Source organism: Narcine bancroftii, chromosome 4, assembly GCF_036971445.1.
Source record: "Narcine bancroftii isolate sNarBan1 chromosome 4, sNarBan1.hap1, whole genome shotgun sequence".
Taxonomy (NCBI): Eukaryota; Metazoa; Chordata; class Chondrichthyes; order Torpediniformes; family Narcinidae; genus Narcine; species Narcine bancroftii.
Window position 1 is genome coordinate 174,663,238 of NC_091472.1, and position 17,053 is coordinate 174,680,290.

General features: G+C 45.1%; 1 protein-coding gene across 9 annotated transcripts in view; it reads right to left on the bottom strand.

The window, feature by feature from the left end:
• The window catches only part of pisd (phosphatidylserine decarboxylase), a 165,917-nt gene that overhangs the window by 22,169 nt on the left and 126,695 nt on the right, over positions 1–17,053 (bottom strand). For all 9 annotated transcript variants that reach the window (XR_011356215.1, XM_069933106.1, XM_069933108.1 and 6 more), the window contains 3 exons: positions 11,747–11,983; positions 10,465–10,603; positions 7,973–8,119 (listed from right to left, as the gene is read on the bottom strand). Coding sequence is in view for 8 of the 9 variants with exons in the window: in XM_069933106.1 (XP_069789207.1) it covers positions 7,973–8,119; positions 10,465–10,603; positions 11,747–11,983 (523 nt within the window). In the remaining variant the exon portion in view is untranslated. The remainder of the gene's footprint in view (positions 1–7,972; positions 8,120–10,464; positions 10,604–11,746; positions 11,984–17,053) is intronic.

The following is a 17,053-nucleotide window of genomic DNA, read 5'->3' on the forward strand; positions in this document are numbered from 1 at the left end:
TATTTTCTTCATTGCTTTCTCCAATACATTTTCTCTTGTTGTATATCTTAAGAATTTTACTAAAATGGATCTTGGTTTTTGCTGCGGTTGTGGTTTCGGGGCTAGTGTTCTATGTGTCCTCTCTATTTCCATTTCTTCCTGTAATTCTGGTCTTCCTAGGACCCTGGGGATCCAATCTTTTATAAATTCTCTCATATTCTTGCCTTCTTCATCTTCCTTAAGGCCCACTATCTTTATATTATTTCTTCTATTATAGTTTTCCATTACATCTATCTTCTGAGCTAACAGCTCATGTGCCTCTTTAACTTTTTTGTTAGATTCTTCTCATTTCTCTTTTAAGTCCTCTACTTCCATTTCTACGATTATTTCTCGTTCTTCCACATTTTCCACTCTTTTTCCTTTCTCTGATATGACCATTTCTATTTTATTCATTTTTTCTTCTGCACTATTAATTCTTCTTTTTATCTCATTAAATTCTTGTAGTTGCCATTCTTTCACTGATTCCATATATTCTTTAAAAAAAATATATCCATTGTCCTGCCTTTCCCTTCTTCTTCCATTTCTCTATGTTCTTCTTCTTGTTCTTCCTCTGGGTTGGCCATCTGTTGTTTCCTTGTTTTCTTTTTGCTCTCTTCTTTCTTGTTCTCGTTATTTTCTATGTTCTCTTCCTGTTGCTGTGTTGCAGCTGTCACTCTCAGCTGTGGAGATCGACTCCTCAGCTGTTCCCCCCTCCCGTCAGTGTGATTTTTTTCATGCGCATCGCGCATGCGCGAGGAATCGCGCTTGCGTGGTGGCGCACTTTTACTCGGCTCCGCGAGCCATTTTTGTAGTCCCAAGCTTGGGACTTCCACCGACCTTAGGGAGCGGTCTTCTCTCTCCGTGGCGGTCCTCCTCGGACAGGTAAGGCCTTTACCTTCTTCTTCCAACGTTCTTTCATCTTCTCTTCTTCCCGTTGCTTTCGACTTTTCTCTCTTCGCTGCCATTTTCTTCTCACCTTTACTTTTACTTTGTTTTAATTTTTATTCTTGTAGCTTTGTGTTTTGTGCGTTTTTTTTCAACTTTTCCGGAGAGGGCTGGAATTCCCTGACCAGCCACTACTCCATCACGTGACTCCTCGGTGTGGTTCAGCTTAATGCCCAGGAGGGTTGCCAGCTGTGTCCATAGTGCCGATGTAAACTGTGCCTCTCCGTTGGAGGTAAGAACCTCGCAATCCAATCCGCGAGCATTGCCCTGGTGCAGGAATCAGTGGAAGTGTCTTTTAGCGGTATGGCTTCTGGCCATCTTGTGGTGAAGTCTACCACCGTTGGCAGATACCGGGCATTCTGGAAGACAGGTAGTGAGCCCATGATGTCTACACATACATGCTCAAACTGCCTCTTCGGAGGGTTGAACTGATGGATGGGTGTTTTGACATGTATGTGGACCTTGGAGATATGACACTGGGTGCAATTGCGGGCCAGCTGGGCAACTTGCTTTCTCAGGCCATGCCGTACAAACCTCTCCAGCACCACGCAGGTTGTGGTCTTTATGGATGGGAGGGCAAGATCGTGGGTGGCATGGAAAACCTGACGCCTCCACTGCTGTGGTACGACCAGGCACAGAGAGCCAAAGGAAACATCGCACTGCAGTATGTCATAGCTACCTGGCAAGATGATGTATTTGAAGCAGAGGCCAATGATAGCCATGCGGAAAGCCTGCGTTTCCACGTCCTCTTTTTGGGCTTGCGCCAGCTGGGAATAGTCCAGCCGGGGGACAAGGTTTGGATGGTGGGTCGAGAGAGGGTGTCAGCCACAACGTTGACTTTACCGGAGAGGTGCCAGATGGCGGTGGTGAACTCCGAAATGTGTGATCGGTGGCATTGTTGGAGTGCTGACCAGGGATCCTTGACCATAGAGAAGGCATGCGTGAGGGGCTTGTGTTCGTTAAAAACTGTGAATGGCCTTCCCTCCAGGAAATAGCGCAAATGTCTAATGGCAAAGTAGAGTGTCAGGAGTTCCCTGTCAGACACGCTGTATTTAAGCACCGAGAAACGTAGATAGCAGCTGAGAAAGGCCAATGGCCTCCACTGACCATCAACGAACTGTTCAAAGACGCCCCCGATGGCTGTGGCTGATTCATCAACAGTGAGGGCTTTGGGCACATCTGATCTGGGGTGTACCAGCAAGGTGGCATTGGCCAGGGCATTCTTAGTTGCAGTGAAAGCCACGTCGGCCTCCTCTGTCCAAGCTAGGATCTTGCATTTGTCCAACATTGTGATGAACAGTGGTCGCATGATGTATATTGCCCCTGGGATGAAGCGGTTGTAGAAATTAACCATCCCGGTGAATTCCTGGAGGCCTTTGAGGGTGTTAGGACAGATGAACTGGCATATGGCTACGACTTTTTCCATTGGTGTTGCTGCCCCATTTGTGGTGATATTGTGGCCCAGGAATTGTTTCCCGATCTGGAACTTTGCCAAGTTGACCTTGAGGCTGAAGTCAGACAGGTGAGTGTGGAGTCTGTGGAGATGATCTTTGTACTCTTCATGGTCCTTGCTTGCGATAAGTATGTTATCCAGGTATATGAACACAAAATCCAAGTCTCTACCCACCGCGTCCATCAGGCACTGGAAGGTTTGCATGGCATTCTAGAGGCCAAACGGCATGCGGAGGAATTCAAAGAGTCTGAATGGGGTGATGATAGCTGTCTTACCAATGTTGTCTGGGGGATGGGGATCTGTTGATAGCTACGCACAAGATCGACCTTTGAGAAAACTTTTGCACCATTCAGGTTGGCTGTGAAATCTTTTATATGTGGGACTGGGTAGTGCTCGGGCATGGTGGAGTCATTTAGGTGGCGGTAATCTCCCACCTGAGGACTTAGGGACCACGTGAAGTGGAGACACCCACGGACTGTCGAACCTGTGGACTTTGCCGAACTCTTGGATCCGAGAAAATTCCTCTTTGACCACTTGCATTTTATCCGGGGGAAGCCTTGAGTCAGGATGTGGTGTTGCATCCCACGCCGTGGCATAGTGGAAACAAACTGCGGCCTGAGGATGGATGGAAATTCGACCAGGATGCGACTGAACTCATCTTTTGGGGTGCTCACCATTAAACTGGATGGTCTGGAATAACCTTTTTTGACTTGCAGTACATTAACAGGCCATTTTGGCCCATGAGTCCATGCCGTCCAATTTACACCTTCTACACCCCCTATACATTTTTTGAATGATGGGAGGAAACTGGAGCCCCTGGAGAAAACCCACAGATATGGGGAGAACATACAAACTCCTTGCACACAGCGTACAGCTTGAACCCAGTCCAGTCCCGATCACTGCCGCTGTAAAGGTTTTGCGCTAACCACTACGCCATCTGTGCCGCCCTATTGATGAGCTATTGCTCTGTAATGCCTGAAGGACCTGGCTGAGGCTCTTCTTGGGATGGTGTTGGCTTCTTCAGGCATGTCCAGTGTTGTTTGCCTCGTTTGCTTTTTCTTTCATAAATGTCTTTATAGGCAGCAAACACTGCATGGGCATTCCTTTCTATCAATGAAAAGCATTTAGTGTTTGGGTCCATCTTTTCAGCACTCTTCAGCAAGCTGTTAAGATCTGCAAAGAATTTGGCAAACACCATAACGGTGAACCTCTTCTGCACTTGCCTTCTCCTTCTGCAGTTTCCTTTTCCCCGTCTCTTCCAGCCATTTGCTCTTGCTCTAGCTCCAGCAACTCTTCATTTGTTAGTTCCTCAGGAACCACCTCTAGGAGTTCTTCAATGTTCTCATCATCTATGTCTCAGTTCATGTTGTTGTTTACCATGTCAAGAACAGCTCTATTAATCCTTGCAATCTCATCATCATTTTCAAATCCCTTAAAGTCATGCACATACTACTTCAGTATTTTTTTCCATATGCCATTCATGCTCTCTTTGGTCACATCATCCCAGGCCCAAGCAAAGCTTTTTATCCAATGGAAAATGTCGTACTCCTTCCAGGACTGTATCAGTGTCTTGCCAGTGTCATCAATTGCAGCAACAGCCTGAGCAAAGGTCCTCCTCAGAGAGTAGGCCTTGAATGCTGCAATAACCCCTTGGTCCATTGGCTGGAGCATTGTCTACAATTAGCAAAATCTTGAAAGGTATGACTTCTTCCAAGCAGCACTTCTCCATTTCACTGGCATAGCAATCGAGAAGGGCATCCTGAAACAGCATTTGTGTCATCCAGGACTTTTTATTGCTCCTGTTATAAACCAGTAAGGTGTGCTTGTTAATATTCTTGAAAGCCCTGGCTTTAATTTGTAGAAAGCAACATTGCCTCCAAACAACACTATCACTCTATCTTTAAAAGCCTTAACCCCTGGCATTAACTTGGCCTCCTTATGGATGAAGGTCCTTTCAGGCATTCACTTCCAGAATAAGGAGGTTTTGTCCATATAAAAATTTGCTGGGAAAAATAACCTCCCTCTACAATTAGTTTACCTAAGGTTTCAACAAATTCTTCTGCTGCCTTCACATCAGCACTCACAGACTCATTCACTTTCACATCACGCAGCGAAAAATGTTGTTTGAAGTGCCTGAACCACCCAGAGCTAGCATGGAACTCAATATCGTAGTCTGGTCCTGCTTTTTCTTTAAGCATCTGGAACAAGCTTCAAGTCTTAGCAGTGATCGTCAAAGTGCTGAGAGGGACTCGCTTTTGTGTGTGGTCCTCAATCCACGACATTAGCAATTTCTCCATATCTGATATAGGTCCTTCTTGCAGTTTCATTTGCCTTGTAGCTTTCAGTGGAGGCGATCTTTTAACAGCTTAGAGAATTTAATCTTTGTTGTTGAGGATCGTCATGATGGTCGAGTGCGACATGCCTAAATCACGAGCAATGTCATTCACTGTTTTTCCACCTTTGTGTTTTTTAATATTCACTTCCAAATCGATACTTCTCCTTTGCTTCTTGCTGCTATCACCAGCACTGGCTTTGCTGGGTTTGGGAGCCACGATAGATAGAAAGTACAGTACCCACATAAGCCTTTGCATACAAAGCAGGAAGTTGTAGTGAACATAACCGGATGTACGCAATAACCTGTTCTCCAATCAGGATTTCTGAACTCTATTATAACCTTATGGGACTGTGGATGACGAACGTATAGGCTGTTGGAAGTTGCCTGAAAAGACATTAAGTGGCGCATTTACTCCTCTTTTTTACTGAGGAGAAAAACACGAGGACTGGGGAACTTGGGGATGTCAATGACCGTGTCTTGAGAACAGTCAGTATTGCTGTTGAGGAGGTCCTGAAGGTAGACAAATCTCCTGGGCCTAATCAGATAAATCCAAGGACACTAGGAAGTCAAAGAGGAAATAGCAGGTGCCTGGCTGAGTCAACATTAAATACAGGTGAGATGCCAGAGGGTGTCAAATGTGTCTCTATTCAAGAAAGACTGTAGGGTAAAGCCTGGGAACTACAGGCCAGTAAGCCCAACATCTGTGATTGGTAAATTAAAAGAAAGTATTGTGAGGGAGAAGATGTACATGCATTTGGAAGTGAGAGGTCTGGTCATACAAACCTGAGTTTTATTTGAAAATGTGACCAAGAAAGCTGATGAAGACAAGACATTTGACAAGGTACCACATGGTTGGCTGCTCTGGAAGGTTAGATCATATGGGATCCAAGGTGAGATAGCAGAATGGATAGAAAATTATGGTAGAGAGCAGAGGGAGATGGTGGAAGGTTGCTTTTTTGGACTTATGTGCCTCACTGTTCAGTGCGGGGCCCATTGCCGCTTGTCGACTGTATTAATAACTCAGATGTAAACGAGTTGACACGATCAGCAAGTTTGTTACATTAAAGTATCTGGTATTATAGATAATGAAAACAGTTGTCAGAGATTGCAGCAGGACCTTAATCAGGTGTAGAAGTGGGTAGAGGAATGGTTTACGGAATTTGATAGAGAAATCGGAGGTGTTGCATTTTCAGAGGTCCAACATGGATGGGGAGTGCTCTCAGTAGAAAGATATAGGAGTACAGGTACATATAGGTGATGTTACAGGTAGATAGTGTGGTAAAAAGGGCTTTTGGTGCATTGGCCATCAGTTTATTGAGTATAGGCATTGGGAGGTCACGTTGCAGTTGTATAAGATGTTGGTGAGGCCCCATTTGGTGTACTGTTCTGTTTCTGTCACTGTGCTATAGAAAAGATGTTGTCATGCTGGAGAGTGCAGAGAAGATTTATGAGGATGTTGCAAGGACTTGTGGTCTGAGTGATAGGTAGAGGTTTATACCTTGTAGCACAGGAGGATCAGGTGTGATTTCATAGAGGTGCACAAGATCAGGAGAGGAATAGGTCGAGTGAACGTATAGAGTCTTCCGAGAGATGGGGACTCGGTAACCAGAAGACAGGTTTAAGTTGGGGGGGGGGGGGGGGGTGGAGATTTAACAGGAGCCCGAGGGGTAACCACTTTTAATGTTACACTGAGGGTGGTGGGTGTATGGTATGGGAAGTCAGAGGAAGTGCTTGAGGCAAGAACTATGGTAATGGTTAAGAAACATTTGGACTGATACATACATAGGATGGGTTGAGGGACACGGGCCATATGCAGACGTATGAGATTAGTATGGTTAGGATATTTTGGCCAAAGGACCTATTTCCACACACAGTGACTCGAAGCTGAACTGACTCTCTTCCCTTGGAATTTAGTGCAAACCTATTACTATGAGTCACAAAGATAAGAAATAGGAGCAGCAGCCATTTGGTCTGTCAAGGCTGTTCCACCATTTAATAAGATCACAGATGATTATACCAGTCACACTGGGATATAAAGGCACACTTCTTTCTTGAAGGAAATAAAACTTGGTGCAAGTTTCCACACTCAAGTTTGTAATAAATTGTCATTAATTGTATTAATTATACTTAATTAATTTAAATTGTTCTGCTGCTAGGGGTGGATTCACGGTCAATATCCACCCAGTAGATGCTAGTCCGGTGACTCAACCACAAGGCTGCCATACCCTTGGCACACTCTAACTTTCCTGAGAAAGCAAAATACATTGGATGCTTGAAATTAAAAGAAAAGGCCAGAAAACTGGAAATTCTTGGCAGACCGTCCAACAGCTATATAACCATATAACAATTATGGTTCTATGTCCCAGATTTCCCACATCGTGCAACCAGTGCAACCCTAGTTGACTCCATTATCTAACCTTAATTAAAGGATTAAACTACCTCACCTGGAAAGAGCTGTGGAGAGAAAGGGAGCCAGCATTTCCAGCTGATATCCTTTCACATCTAACCTGAAACATCAACTCCAAATTTGTCTGGCCAGCTCAGGAAACTTCTCTCCCCATTTAGACACCAGTGCCCAGATTTTACAAGTATTTTCCAGGTCAGACTGTTAATTGCTTCTCCACGGATACTGAGAGACAGTTAGTGCCACACAATCACAGCACCAGCAAACTGGGTTCGAATCTGTAAGAAGTTGGTTCATTCTCCTCTGACTGCATGGGTTTCCTCCGGGTGCTCTTTTCTTCCCCCATTCCAAAGATGTACAGGGTTAGTAGTTTAGTATGACACGTGTAATAGGGTCATGCAGGCTAATGGGCCAGAAGGCCCATCTAAATTATCTCTAAATTAAATTAACCTGCCAAGCATCTCCAGTCCATTTAATTTCAACTTAATTCAATGCTTCCAGATGTTTTTTTTTGTTTGGAGTTATTTTTCATGTCTGAATTTTATACTTGTTGTCCTGTACATTATTAATACTATTTTTCAGTTCTTCTTTGGCTTGGCTTCGCGGACGAAGATTTATGGAGGGGGTAAAAGTCCACATCAGCAATTTGATAAAAAACGGATTGGTGTAATTCAGGGAAGCGAATAGTCAATTGCGGCTATGAGGTAAACTTGGTAAAAGGAAAAGAATTTAAGGGTTGTACAGCAAATTTTTGGTTACTTTTAACAAAACTAATTAAATCATAGAGTAAAACCCAAGTGAACAATCACATTCTTACCTGGAAAATGGCGTCTGTGAGAGACTCGCCAATCAGTTGGTGAATGAAAGCAGTGATAATCTCCAGGAGCCAAGTAAATTACACAGTGATAGAGATCATTGCCTTCTTTTGTAACTAAGTGCTCCTGGAAAGTTGTCTCTGTGTTATCTGCAGGATATCAAAAAATCATGCAACAGACAGTGGCTTAAAACATGATTCCATTAGTCACCATTGTATTTTGGACTTTACACTAAACAGCTGGCATGGACTCACCAGAACTTCAACCAGCAGGCTAAACTAGCAATTGTGCAGTAAAGTTCCGCCCATTTTGAGGATGCTTTTAGATTGTAGTTTGGATGAAGTAAGCTGACTTTGTATTTTACTTGCAATCGAACATAGAACAGTACAGGTCCTTTGGCCCACGATGTTGCGACAGACTATATAAACCTGTTCCAGCATCAATAAAACCCTTCCCTCCCTCACAACCCATGTCCCTCTATTTGTTTTACATCCACGTGCCTATCTAACAGTCTTTTGAATGTCCTTATTGTACCAGCCTCCACCATCAACCCTAGCAATGCATTCCAAATCACTCACCACTCTTAGTGTAAAAAAAACTTAACATCTCCCCAAACTTTCCTCCACTCAACTCAAACAAACGTCCTCTGGTATTGGCCACTGCTGCTTTGGGGAAAAAAGTGCTGGCTGTCCACTGTATCTATGCCTTTCAATCTTGTGCACCTTTATTAAGTTGCCTCTCATCCTCTGATGCTAAAGAGAAAAGTCCCAGCTCAATCAACCTTTCTTCAAAAGACATGTTCTCCAATTCAGACAATATCCTGGTAAATTTCCTGTTTCCTCTCTGAAGTTTCCAAATCCTTCCTGTAATGAGGTGACTACACTACAAACAACACTTGAAGTGTGGTCTTAACCAGAGCTTTATCAAGCTGTAACATTACCTCGCGGCTCTTGAACTCAGTCCACTGTATGCCTCCTTAACAACCCTATCAATTTGCAGAGCAACCTTGAGGGATATTCTTAAGCACAATCCTAAATGCGCTAGAACTCAGCACTTTACAGGTTAAGCACTGGGCCCACCTTTTATTCCTCTTCTTGATCATCCTTCTGCTATCTCTCAGAAACAAAGAAACAGTCATGGGCCAACTTCCATAGGTGGCGACTGAGAACTTCACAACTCACGCACTCTTAATCATTGCTGTACCATCACTGAGCCTTTGATTAAGTTTTAACTTCCTCTGACTCAATAACGGAAAGATCAAACTCACGGTCATTGATAAACACCAAAGCTGTTTGGCTATTTTCAACTACACCAGTAGTGGGAGAGCACTGGAACTCCCTTCACTGTCATCTCCTTAGATCACCCACTCTCAAATCTATTATTGGCCATGCCCCCTTGGGTCTCTACTCAATATTTATGGGCCCACTTCCCTGTAAAGCAGTCAAGTTTAGTTGGTTTCTTCTGTACTTCTCTCCTACAAAGTACATTAAAAAAAAATGTTTTATGATTTCAGTCCATGACCCCCCCCCTCCCCAATGTGCTGTGGCCCTTGAGGGGGGCTGGGGAGAGTGGAGGGTGAATGACCCACATTAAGAATGGCTGCCTTAGACTTAAGATAGTCATCCTCCTGAAACATCCTTTGCAGACATTTCTCTCAAGCTTGGTTGTAAGGGCCTTAGAACTTTTCAACTAGTATTAAAGCTGGGATTTTTGGAAGGGTGCACATACTTGACCTCTTGTCCTTCCCACCCTCACTGCCAAAGCAGTGGGTCTGTGTAGGAGTCACTGTAAAACAGAACTTGCAGAAGCCTAGCTTAGAAAGTATTTTTTAAATTTAATTTTAGACATACAGCACAGTAACAGGCCATTTCAGCCCACGAGCCGGTGCCGTCCAATTTGCACCCCATTAATCTACACCTCCCGGTACGTTTTTGAACGGTGGAAGGGAACCAGAGCCCCCAAGAAAACCCATGCAGACACAGAGAGAATGTACAAACTGCTGACAGACAGCGTCCGGTCCCGAACGCTGGCACTGTAAAGGTCTTATGCCAACTGTGCCGCTCAACTCTAAACAGATACTATATTTTAGCATGCAAAAATGTTCCCATTTTTGCCACACACCCTTACTGTGTGTGTTGTCACTGGTGGAGACCCACTGCCCAGGTAATTATAGTCAGAGATAAAGCACAGAAATTAATTCTTTCTTTAAAAAAAAAAGGACCTGTGATTTTCAATTGTAGCCCAATACAGTCACATGCACAATCCTCTGGAACTCCTGTGAAAACAATGCCTTCTCACTTTCTGGTTTCGACATTCAGTTTCAATTCAGGGACAAGTTGACTAATATTTGTGCCTCACAAAGGATTCTGAGGATACAATTCTCGGTAGTTACACTATGAGCTCTATTGACAAGTCAGGTGAGTGCTTCATGAAAATCAATTCAAATTTTTGATGTCCGAGAAGATGTGCAAGCTAATATGAGAAGTGAACTTACTGATGCTAATCGCCAGGTTCTCCGACCAGGTCTGGGGGCCCAGGAAGGTCTCCAATGAGTAAGTCACGCCCTTCACTTGCTCCACCTCACAGTTCTTCACTCTCCCAAAGTGCAAGATTTTTCCATCAGCAGGACTGATCTAGGAAACAGCAGTGAGGAGAGGGACCATCAGCATGCAATCCAATGGCGAGTAGCACAACTGAAAGTAAAGAAACAGTCGCAATACTCCAAGCTTAAATGTTAATCTGCCCAATTGTAGGGGACAAAGCACAAGCACTCACATTAAGGACCTATCGGTGAATTCAAGGACAAACTTGATGCAGAGGATGCCCAGGGCTGCATCTAATGTCACTGCACGCAGTTACCACAATATAACGCCATGATCCCGTACATCTGAAATTGCTGTAGGAGCTGTCCCATTGATTCCCCTAATTTCTTGTTTACTGAAGAACTTCTTCAGCCTTCTTTACTCCTCATTATGTATATTTTATGCTTCAGCAGGTTTCTTCATGTCAGTGACTACATTGTACAAAAGGGTCAGCTATCAAGAACATTGTGAAGGCGGGTGCAAGACCTAGATTAAGGGGCTCCAAAGTGGTTGATATCAACCCCAGGGGTTGATGGGACCATGCAGAGGGTTTGATAACACTGTGGTGGTGGGGGAGTGGTGGGGGGAAGAAAGAGGGGGTGGGGAGAGGGGGAGTGGGAAAGAAAGGGGGAGTGGGGAAAGAGAGGGGGAGTGGGGGAAGAGAGGGGGAGTGGGGGAAGAGAGGGGGAGTGGGGGAAGAGAGGGGGAGTGGGGGAAGAGAGGGGGAGTGGGGGAAGAGAGGGGGAGTGGGGGAAGAGAGGGGGAGTGGGGGAAGAGAGGGGGAGTGGGGGAAGAGAGGGGGAGTGGGGGAAGAGAGGGGGAGTGGGGGAAGAGAGGGGGAGTGGGGGAAGAGAGGAGGAGTGGGGGAAGAGAGGGGGAGTGGGGAAAGAAAGGGGGAATGGGGAAAGAGGGGGTGGGGTGGGGCAAGGAAAGAGAGGGAGGGAAAGGGGAGGGAGGGAAAGGGGAGGGAGGGAAAGGGGAGGGAGGGAAAGAGGAGGGAGGGAAAGGAGGGAAAGGAGGGGAGAAAGAGGAGGGAGGGAGAAAGAGGGAGGGAGAAGGAAGGAGAGAGCAAAAGAGGGGGAAGGAAAGAGAAAAGGGAGGAAAAGAGAGAGAGAAAGGCTAGGAACTATTTGATGTTTTTTCAAATATCATTATTGTAGAGAACAAAATTGAGCACCAATAAACACAACTCACCACACAATGAGAGTCACAAACAGGACGCGCCTGTGGCTTTAGCTTTCTGCGGAAGAATTCACTGAGGTTTCGATAGTGTTGCAGATCTTCTACCGCTGCTTCCTTCATGTTGACTCCAAAAGTCCATATGTACAAATTATAGACTGGCTTCCGCATCCAGATGGGGAGCTCCACCTGATTGAGCCGGCCCCATGCACGAGACAGTAGTCGGGTGGGAATCGTCTTATATAAACCAACCTGTAAGATTCAGAGCCATATCATTTAATCACTTGGTACCAGCAGGGCTGATGCTTTAGTTCAGGGAGGAACAGTCAGTTCAACCAGTATTACATGGAGAATCAGCAGTAACTTGAAAAGATATCAAACATTTCAAGACATTCATTTGGGAGAATGGTTTCATATACAAGGCTTCTTCAGTATTTATCAGAGGAACAATTTAACATCTAACGTGCACGTTGACAGCTGTTGCCCATTTTGAGGGATCCCCATTTCAAATAAATGTCACTCACTACCTGAAGCAATAAGTTAGAGGTCAGCCCCAAACCTCTGGAAAAGTTTTGAAGCTGCTCTGGAGAGCTCACGTCACATCATTTTCAAATAGTGTGTCCCCAAGTGAGCTCAGCATCCAGGACGACTTCTCCTTGCTCCCACATAGCAGCTCCTCAGACTCAAGGGCTCTGTTAATTTCAAAAGGGGCACAGTTTACAGGCAATATTATTGGCTGATTCATCGACATCAGTCACAGGGATATGCAAAATATCTGCTGTGACCGGGACCCAGAGAGAGGGGATAGGGAAGAGGTATTGAAGGCAAAGGCAATCTGTGCTATATGGCTGATGGAGTGCAAGAGCTAGGGGATTCTGGAGTGGGCATGGATGGTAAAGGCAACAGTACAGGTTGAGGAGGATCATTTCAGTGGTCTAGCAAGGTTTTTAAAGTCTAAGGAATAAACAAATCCCTTTGGGCCTGCTCCACCATTCCATAATCTGATCTTGGCTTGAACATTGCATCTCTCCTGTCTTTCAATCCCCTTGAACTACAAATCTATTTCGATCTCAAATATACTTTACTATACTGCCTCCAAAACTTCCCAGGGCTAAAGAATCCTGAAGCATCTCTGAATGACTAATCTGAAGTCTCTGCCCTTTGGTCAGACAAGTACACAACCACGTCCCCCACACCCCCCCTCCCCCCCAGACCTTCTCTATCTATATCGTCATCCCACTTTCTATATTGAGAGCATAGGCCTAATCTGCAGAATCCTTCCTCAATTTAATGACCTTCACACCATTTATGTCCTTTTATATAAAGGAGTGAAAACAACAATTCTCCAGGGTGCAGTCTCACTCTTGCCTTGCACATTCAGAACAAGACTTCACTACCTTTGCACTACCAATTACATCCTGCAATTCAGCCAATACCACTGCCTTCCAAATTATACACTGTACCTCTTGTATAACTTTGTTTCTTCTAAGGGAACACCAAGATCTCACTGAGCAATACATGGGAACCGCTGTGTTTAGTTCTGGTCGCCTCATTACAGGAAGGATGTAGATGCTATTGAAAAAGTGCAAAGGAGATTTACAAGACTGCTGTCTGGATTTGAAGCATGTCTGAGATTGAGTGAACTTGGTCTTTTCTCCTTGGAGCAATGGAGGATGAGGGGTGACCTGATAAAGGTGTATGAAATTAAGGGAAGAAATGATCGTGTGAATTGCCAGAGGCTTTTTCCCAGGGCTGAAATGGCTAACAAAAAAGGGGCATAGTTTTAAGGTGCTTGGGATTAAGGACAGGAGGGATACAAGAGCTAAGTTCTTTTCACAAAGCAGCTGGTGGGTGTATGAAAATCACTGTCGACAATGGTAGTGGAGGCAGGTACAATAGGATCTTTTAAGTGCCTATTAGATAGATACTTACTTGGAGCAGATAAGTGGAAGGTTATGCAGTTGGGAAATTCTAGGAAGTTGTTAGAGAAGGATATTTTAGAACAACACTCTGCACCAAAGGTATTTTTTTACTGTGCTGTAGATTTCTATGTTCTAACAGCATTAAACCATCTCCCTTCATTTAAATAATCTGTATTTTTATTTCTCTCAGTCGATGAATTTGTGTTTCTCCTCCACCTGCCTGTGGTTTCCTCATTATCCCTATTCCACCTGGCTGTCTATCAGCATTGTTCAGGTATTTGTACCATTGTTTAAATCTTTCATTTAGATTCTAAACAACAATTCTTGTGGCATTGCACAAATTAAAGATTCCCAACCTGAAATTACCAAATTTTCAAATTTTAAAATATTACTTTTCACATTAACACTTCTAATATTTCTCTTTATTGATGTAGAGATAACATATCACACACACACACACTTCACATCCACAATATGTTATGTGAAACTGGGCATTATGCGATGTGGACATTGTGCGATCACTATTACATGCTTAGTAAAACTTTATGGGATACTGTAGAGTACCTGTAAACGTTTTATTTTTAAGTAGGGATCAGTGTGGGGACTGACACAGGCCTGTGGGCAGAGAGCGGGGCAGTGGGATCAGTGTGGGGACTGACACAGGGCTGTGGGCAGAGAGTGGGGAAGTGGGATCAGTGTGGGGACCAACACAGGGTTGTGGGCAGAGAGAAGGGACAGTGGGATCAGTGTGGGGACCAATGAGGGGCTGTGGGCAGAGAGCAGGGCTGTGGGATCAGTGTGGGGACTAATACAGGGCTGTGGGGAGAGTGTGGGGAAGTGGGATCAGTGTGGGGACCTACACAGGGCGTGGGCAGAGAGCGGGGCAGTGGGATCAGTGTGGGGACCGACATAGGGTTGTGGGCAGAGAGAGGGACAGTGGGATCAGTGTGGGGACCAACATGGGGCTGTGGGAAGAGAGCAGGGCAGTGGGATGAGTGTAGGGACTGATATAGGGCTGTGGGATCAGTGAGGGGACTAATACAGGGCTGTGGGGAAAGAGTGGGGAAGTGGGATCAGTATGGGGATCAACATGGGGCTGTGGGCAGAAAGCAGGGAAGTGGGATCAGTGTGGGGACCAACATGGGGCTGTGGGCAGAGAGCAGGGCAGTGGAATCAGTGTAGGGACTGATAGAGGGCTGTGGGATCAGTGTTGGGACTAATACAGGGCTGTGGGGAGAGTGTGGGGAAGTGGGATCAGTGTGGGGACCGACACAGGGCGTGGGGCAGAGAGCGGGGTAGTGGGATCAGTGTGGGGACCGAGATAGGGTTGTGGGCAGAGAGAGGGACAGTGGGAGGACCAACGTGGGGCTGTGGGAAGAGAGCAGGGAAGTGGGACTGATATAGGGCTGTGGGATCAGTGTGGGGACTAATACAGGGCTGTGGGGAGAGAGTGGGGAAGTGGGATCAGTGTGGGGATCAACATGGGGCTGTGGGCAGAAAGCGGGGAAGTGGGATCAGTGTGGGGACCAACATGAGGCTGTGGGCAGAGAGCAGGGCAGTGGAATCAGTGTAGGGACTAATACAGGGCTGTGGGGAGAGAGGGGGCAGTGGGGACTGACACAGGCCTGTGGGCAGAGAGCGAGGCAGTGGGATCAGTGTGGGGAGTGACACGCAGCAGTGGGATCAGGGTGGAGACCAACAAGGGGGCTGTGGGGAGAGAGCGGGGCAGTGAGATCAGTGTGGCGACAGACACAGGGCTGTGGGCAGAGAGTGGGGCAGTGGGATCAGTGTGAGAGCTGTGGTGAGAGAGAGAGGGGCAATTTTTTTCTAAATTGGTGTGGACTTGCTTTCAGTAACTGAATAATTATAGGACCACAAATGTACATGCAGTTGGACGTGACCCGAATGGACATTAAGCAGCACATACAGAGAGACACATACGCATATATATATATAAAAATAATAAAACAGAATATCAAGTCACATTTCATAATAAGTAATTTACTCCTTTATTAACATTTACACATTAGTTATCATCCAGTTACAAACTTAAATAATTCATGGTGTTTATTTACATGCAATAAAGCATGGCCCTTCTTTGAGATTATTCCTACTCTGGATTTTATGTAACCAAAACCAACCTCTGTCCTGCAAACTGAATGTATTTGGAAGAAATTCAAACCTATAACCAGGGGTTCAGTGCTAAGTTTTTTTAAGTGCCGGAGCTCACCAAAAATGGTGATAAGGAGGTGTTGGAGCCGTGCTCCGGCAGCACTGCACCCCTGCCTATAACATATAAATCTGACCACTACCAATCTGAACCTTTTAAGTCGCTCATGTTTCAGGATCAACACATCCCTGTCAAGGCTAGTATTTATGCCCTTGAGAAGATAATGTGTGTCACATTAGCCAGAATTATTCAACACCAAAACAAGCTCTTTGCCCTGCTGCATCCATGTTAACTTTTTGCCCCATTATACTAATCCCATTAGCCTATAGAGGCCCGTGATCTTCTACGTCCTGCTTATTTAAGCATCTTGTAAACCTAGTGTTAGAGACTAGCACTGGGTAGCGGTCAGTGCAACACTATTAAAGTGCCAGCGACTCGTGTTCAAATCGGCTGCTGTCTGGAAGGAGTTTGTATGTTCTCCCTGTGGGCTTCCTCCAGGTGCACTGTTTCCCCCCGTCATTCAAAACACAAAGTTAGTAGGGTAATTGGTCTCATGGTTATATTTTGGAAATGTGGGCTGGAAGGGCCTGCTACCATGCTGTATTTCTATATTAAAATTAAATCCAGTTTAACAATATCATCATTAATGTTAGCACTTTGCATTGCCATGGTTTCTCTTTTTTAAATGCAAAATGGTGCCAGAGAGTGGTAATCTTTTGGCGAAGCCTGGATCACATGCAAGACTAAGCTTTCCACTGTAACTCTGTAAACATGACAAAAAACGAAACTTTATTTGATTCCGCCACCTCCTCTGACAACACATTCTGGATATCAACCAGCCTAAACATTTTCCCCTCAAATTTCCTTTGAAGCTTCTTTCCCTCACCTCAAACCTGTTCCCATTTGTTTTTGGTACCTCTACTCTAGGAAAAAAGATCCTGACCATCTATGCCTCATACATTTATATGCCTCTATTCAATTATCGCTCAGCTTCCTTTGCCCAGGCTATCCATTAATGTCTACATCTCAAGCCCTCCAAACCAGCCAACATCCTCTGCACTCTCTCCAGCAGCCACATTCACCCTTTGGTATGGCACCAGAACTGTGCACCACATTCCAAGTATTCCAATGTTAATCTTTAACAACTGTAGTCTTTCTGCTGAAGGTACTCGCGCAGTGTTGCTGGGGAAGGAATTCAAGGATCTAGAGCCAGTCGTGAAAGATCTCCAA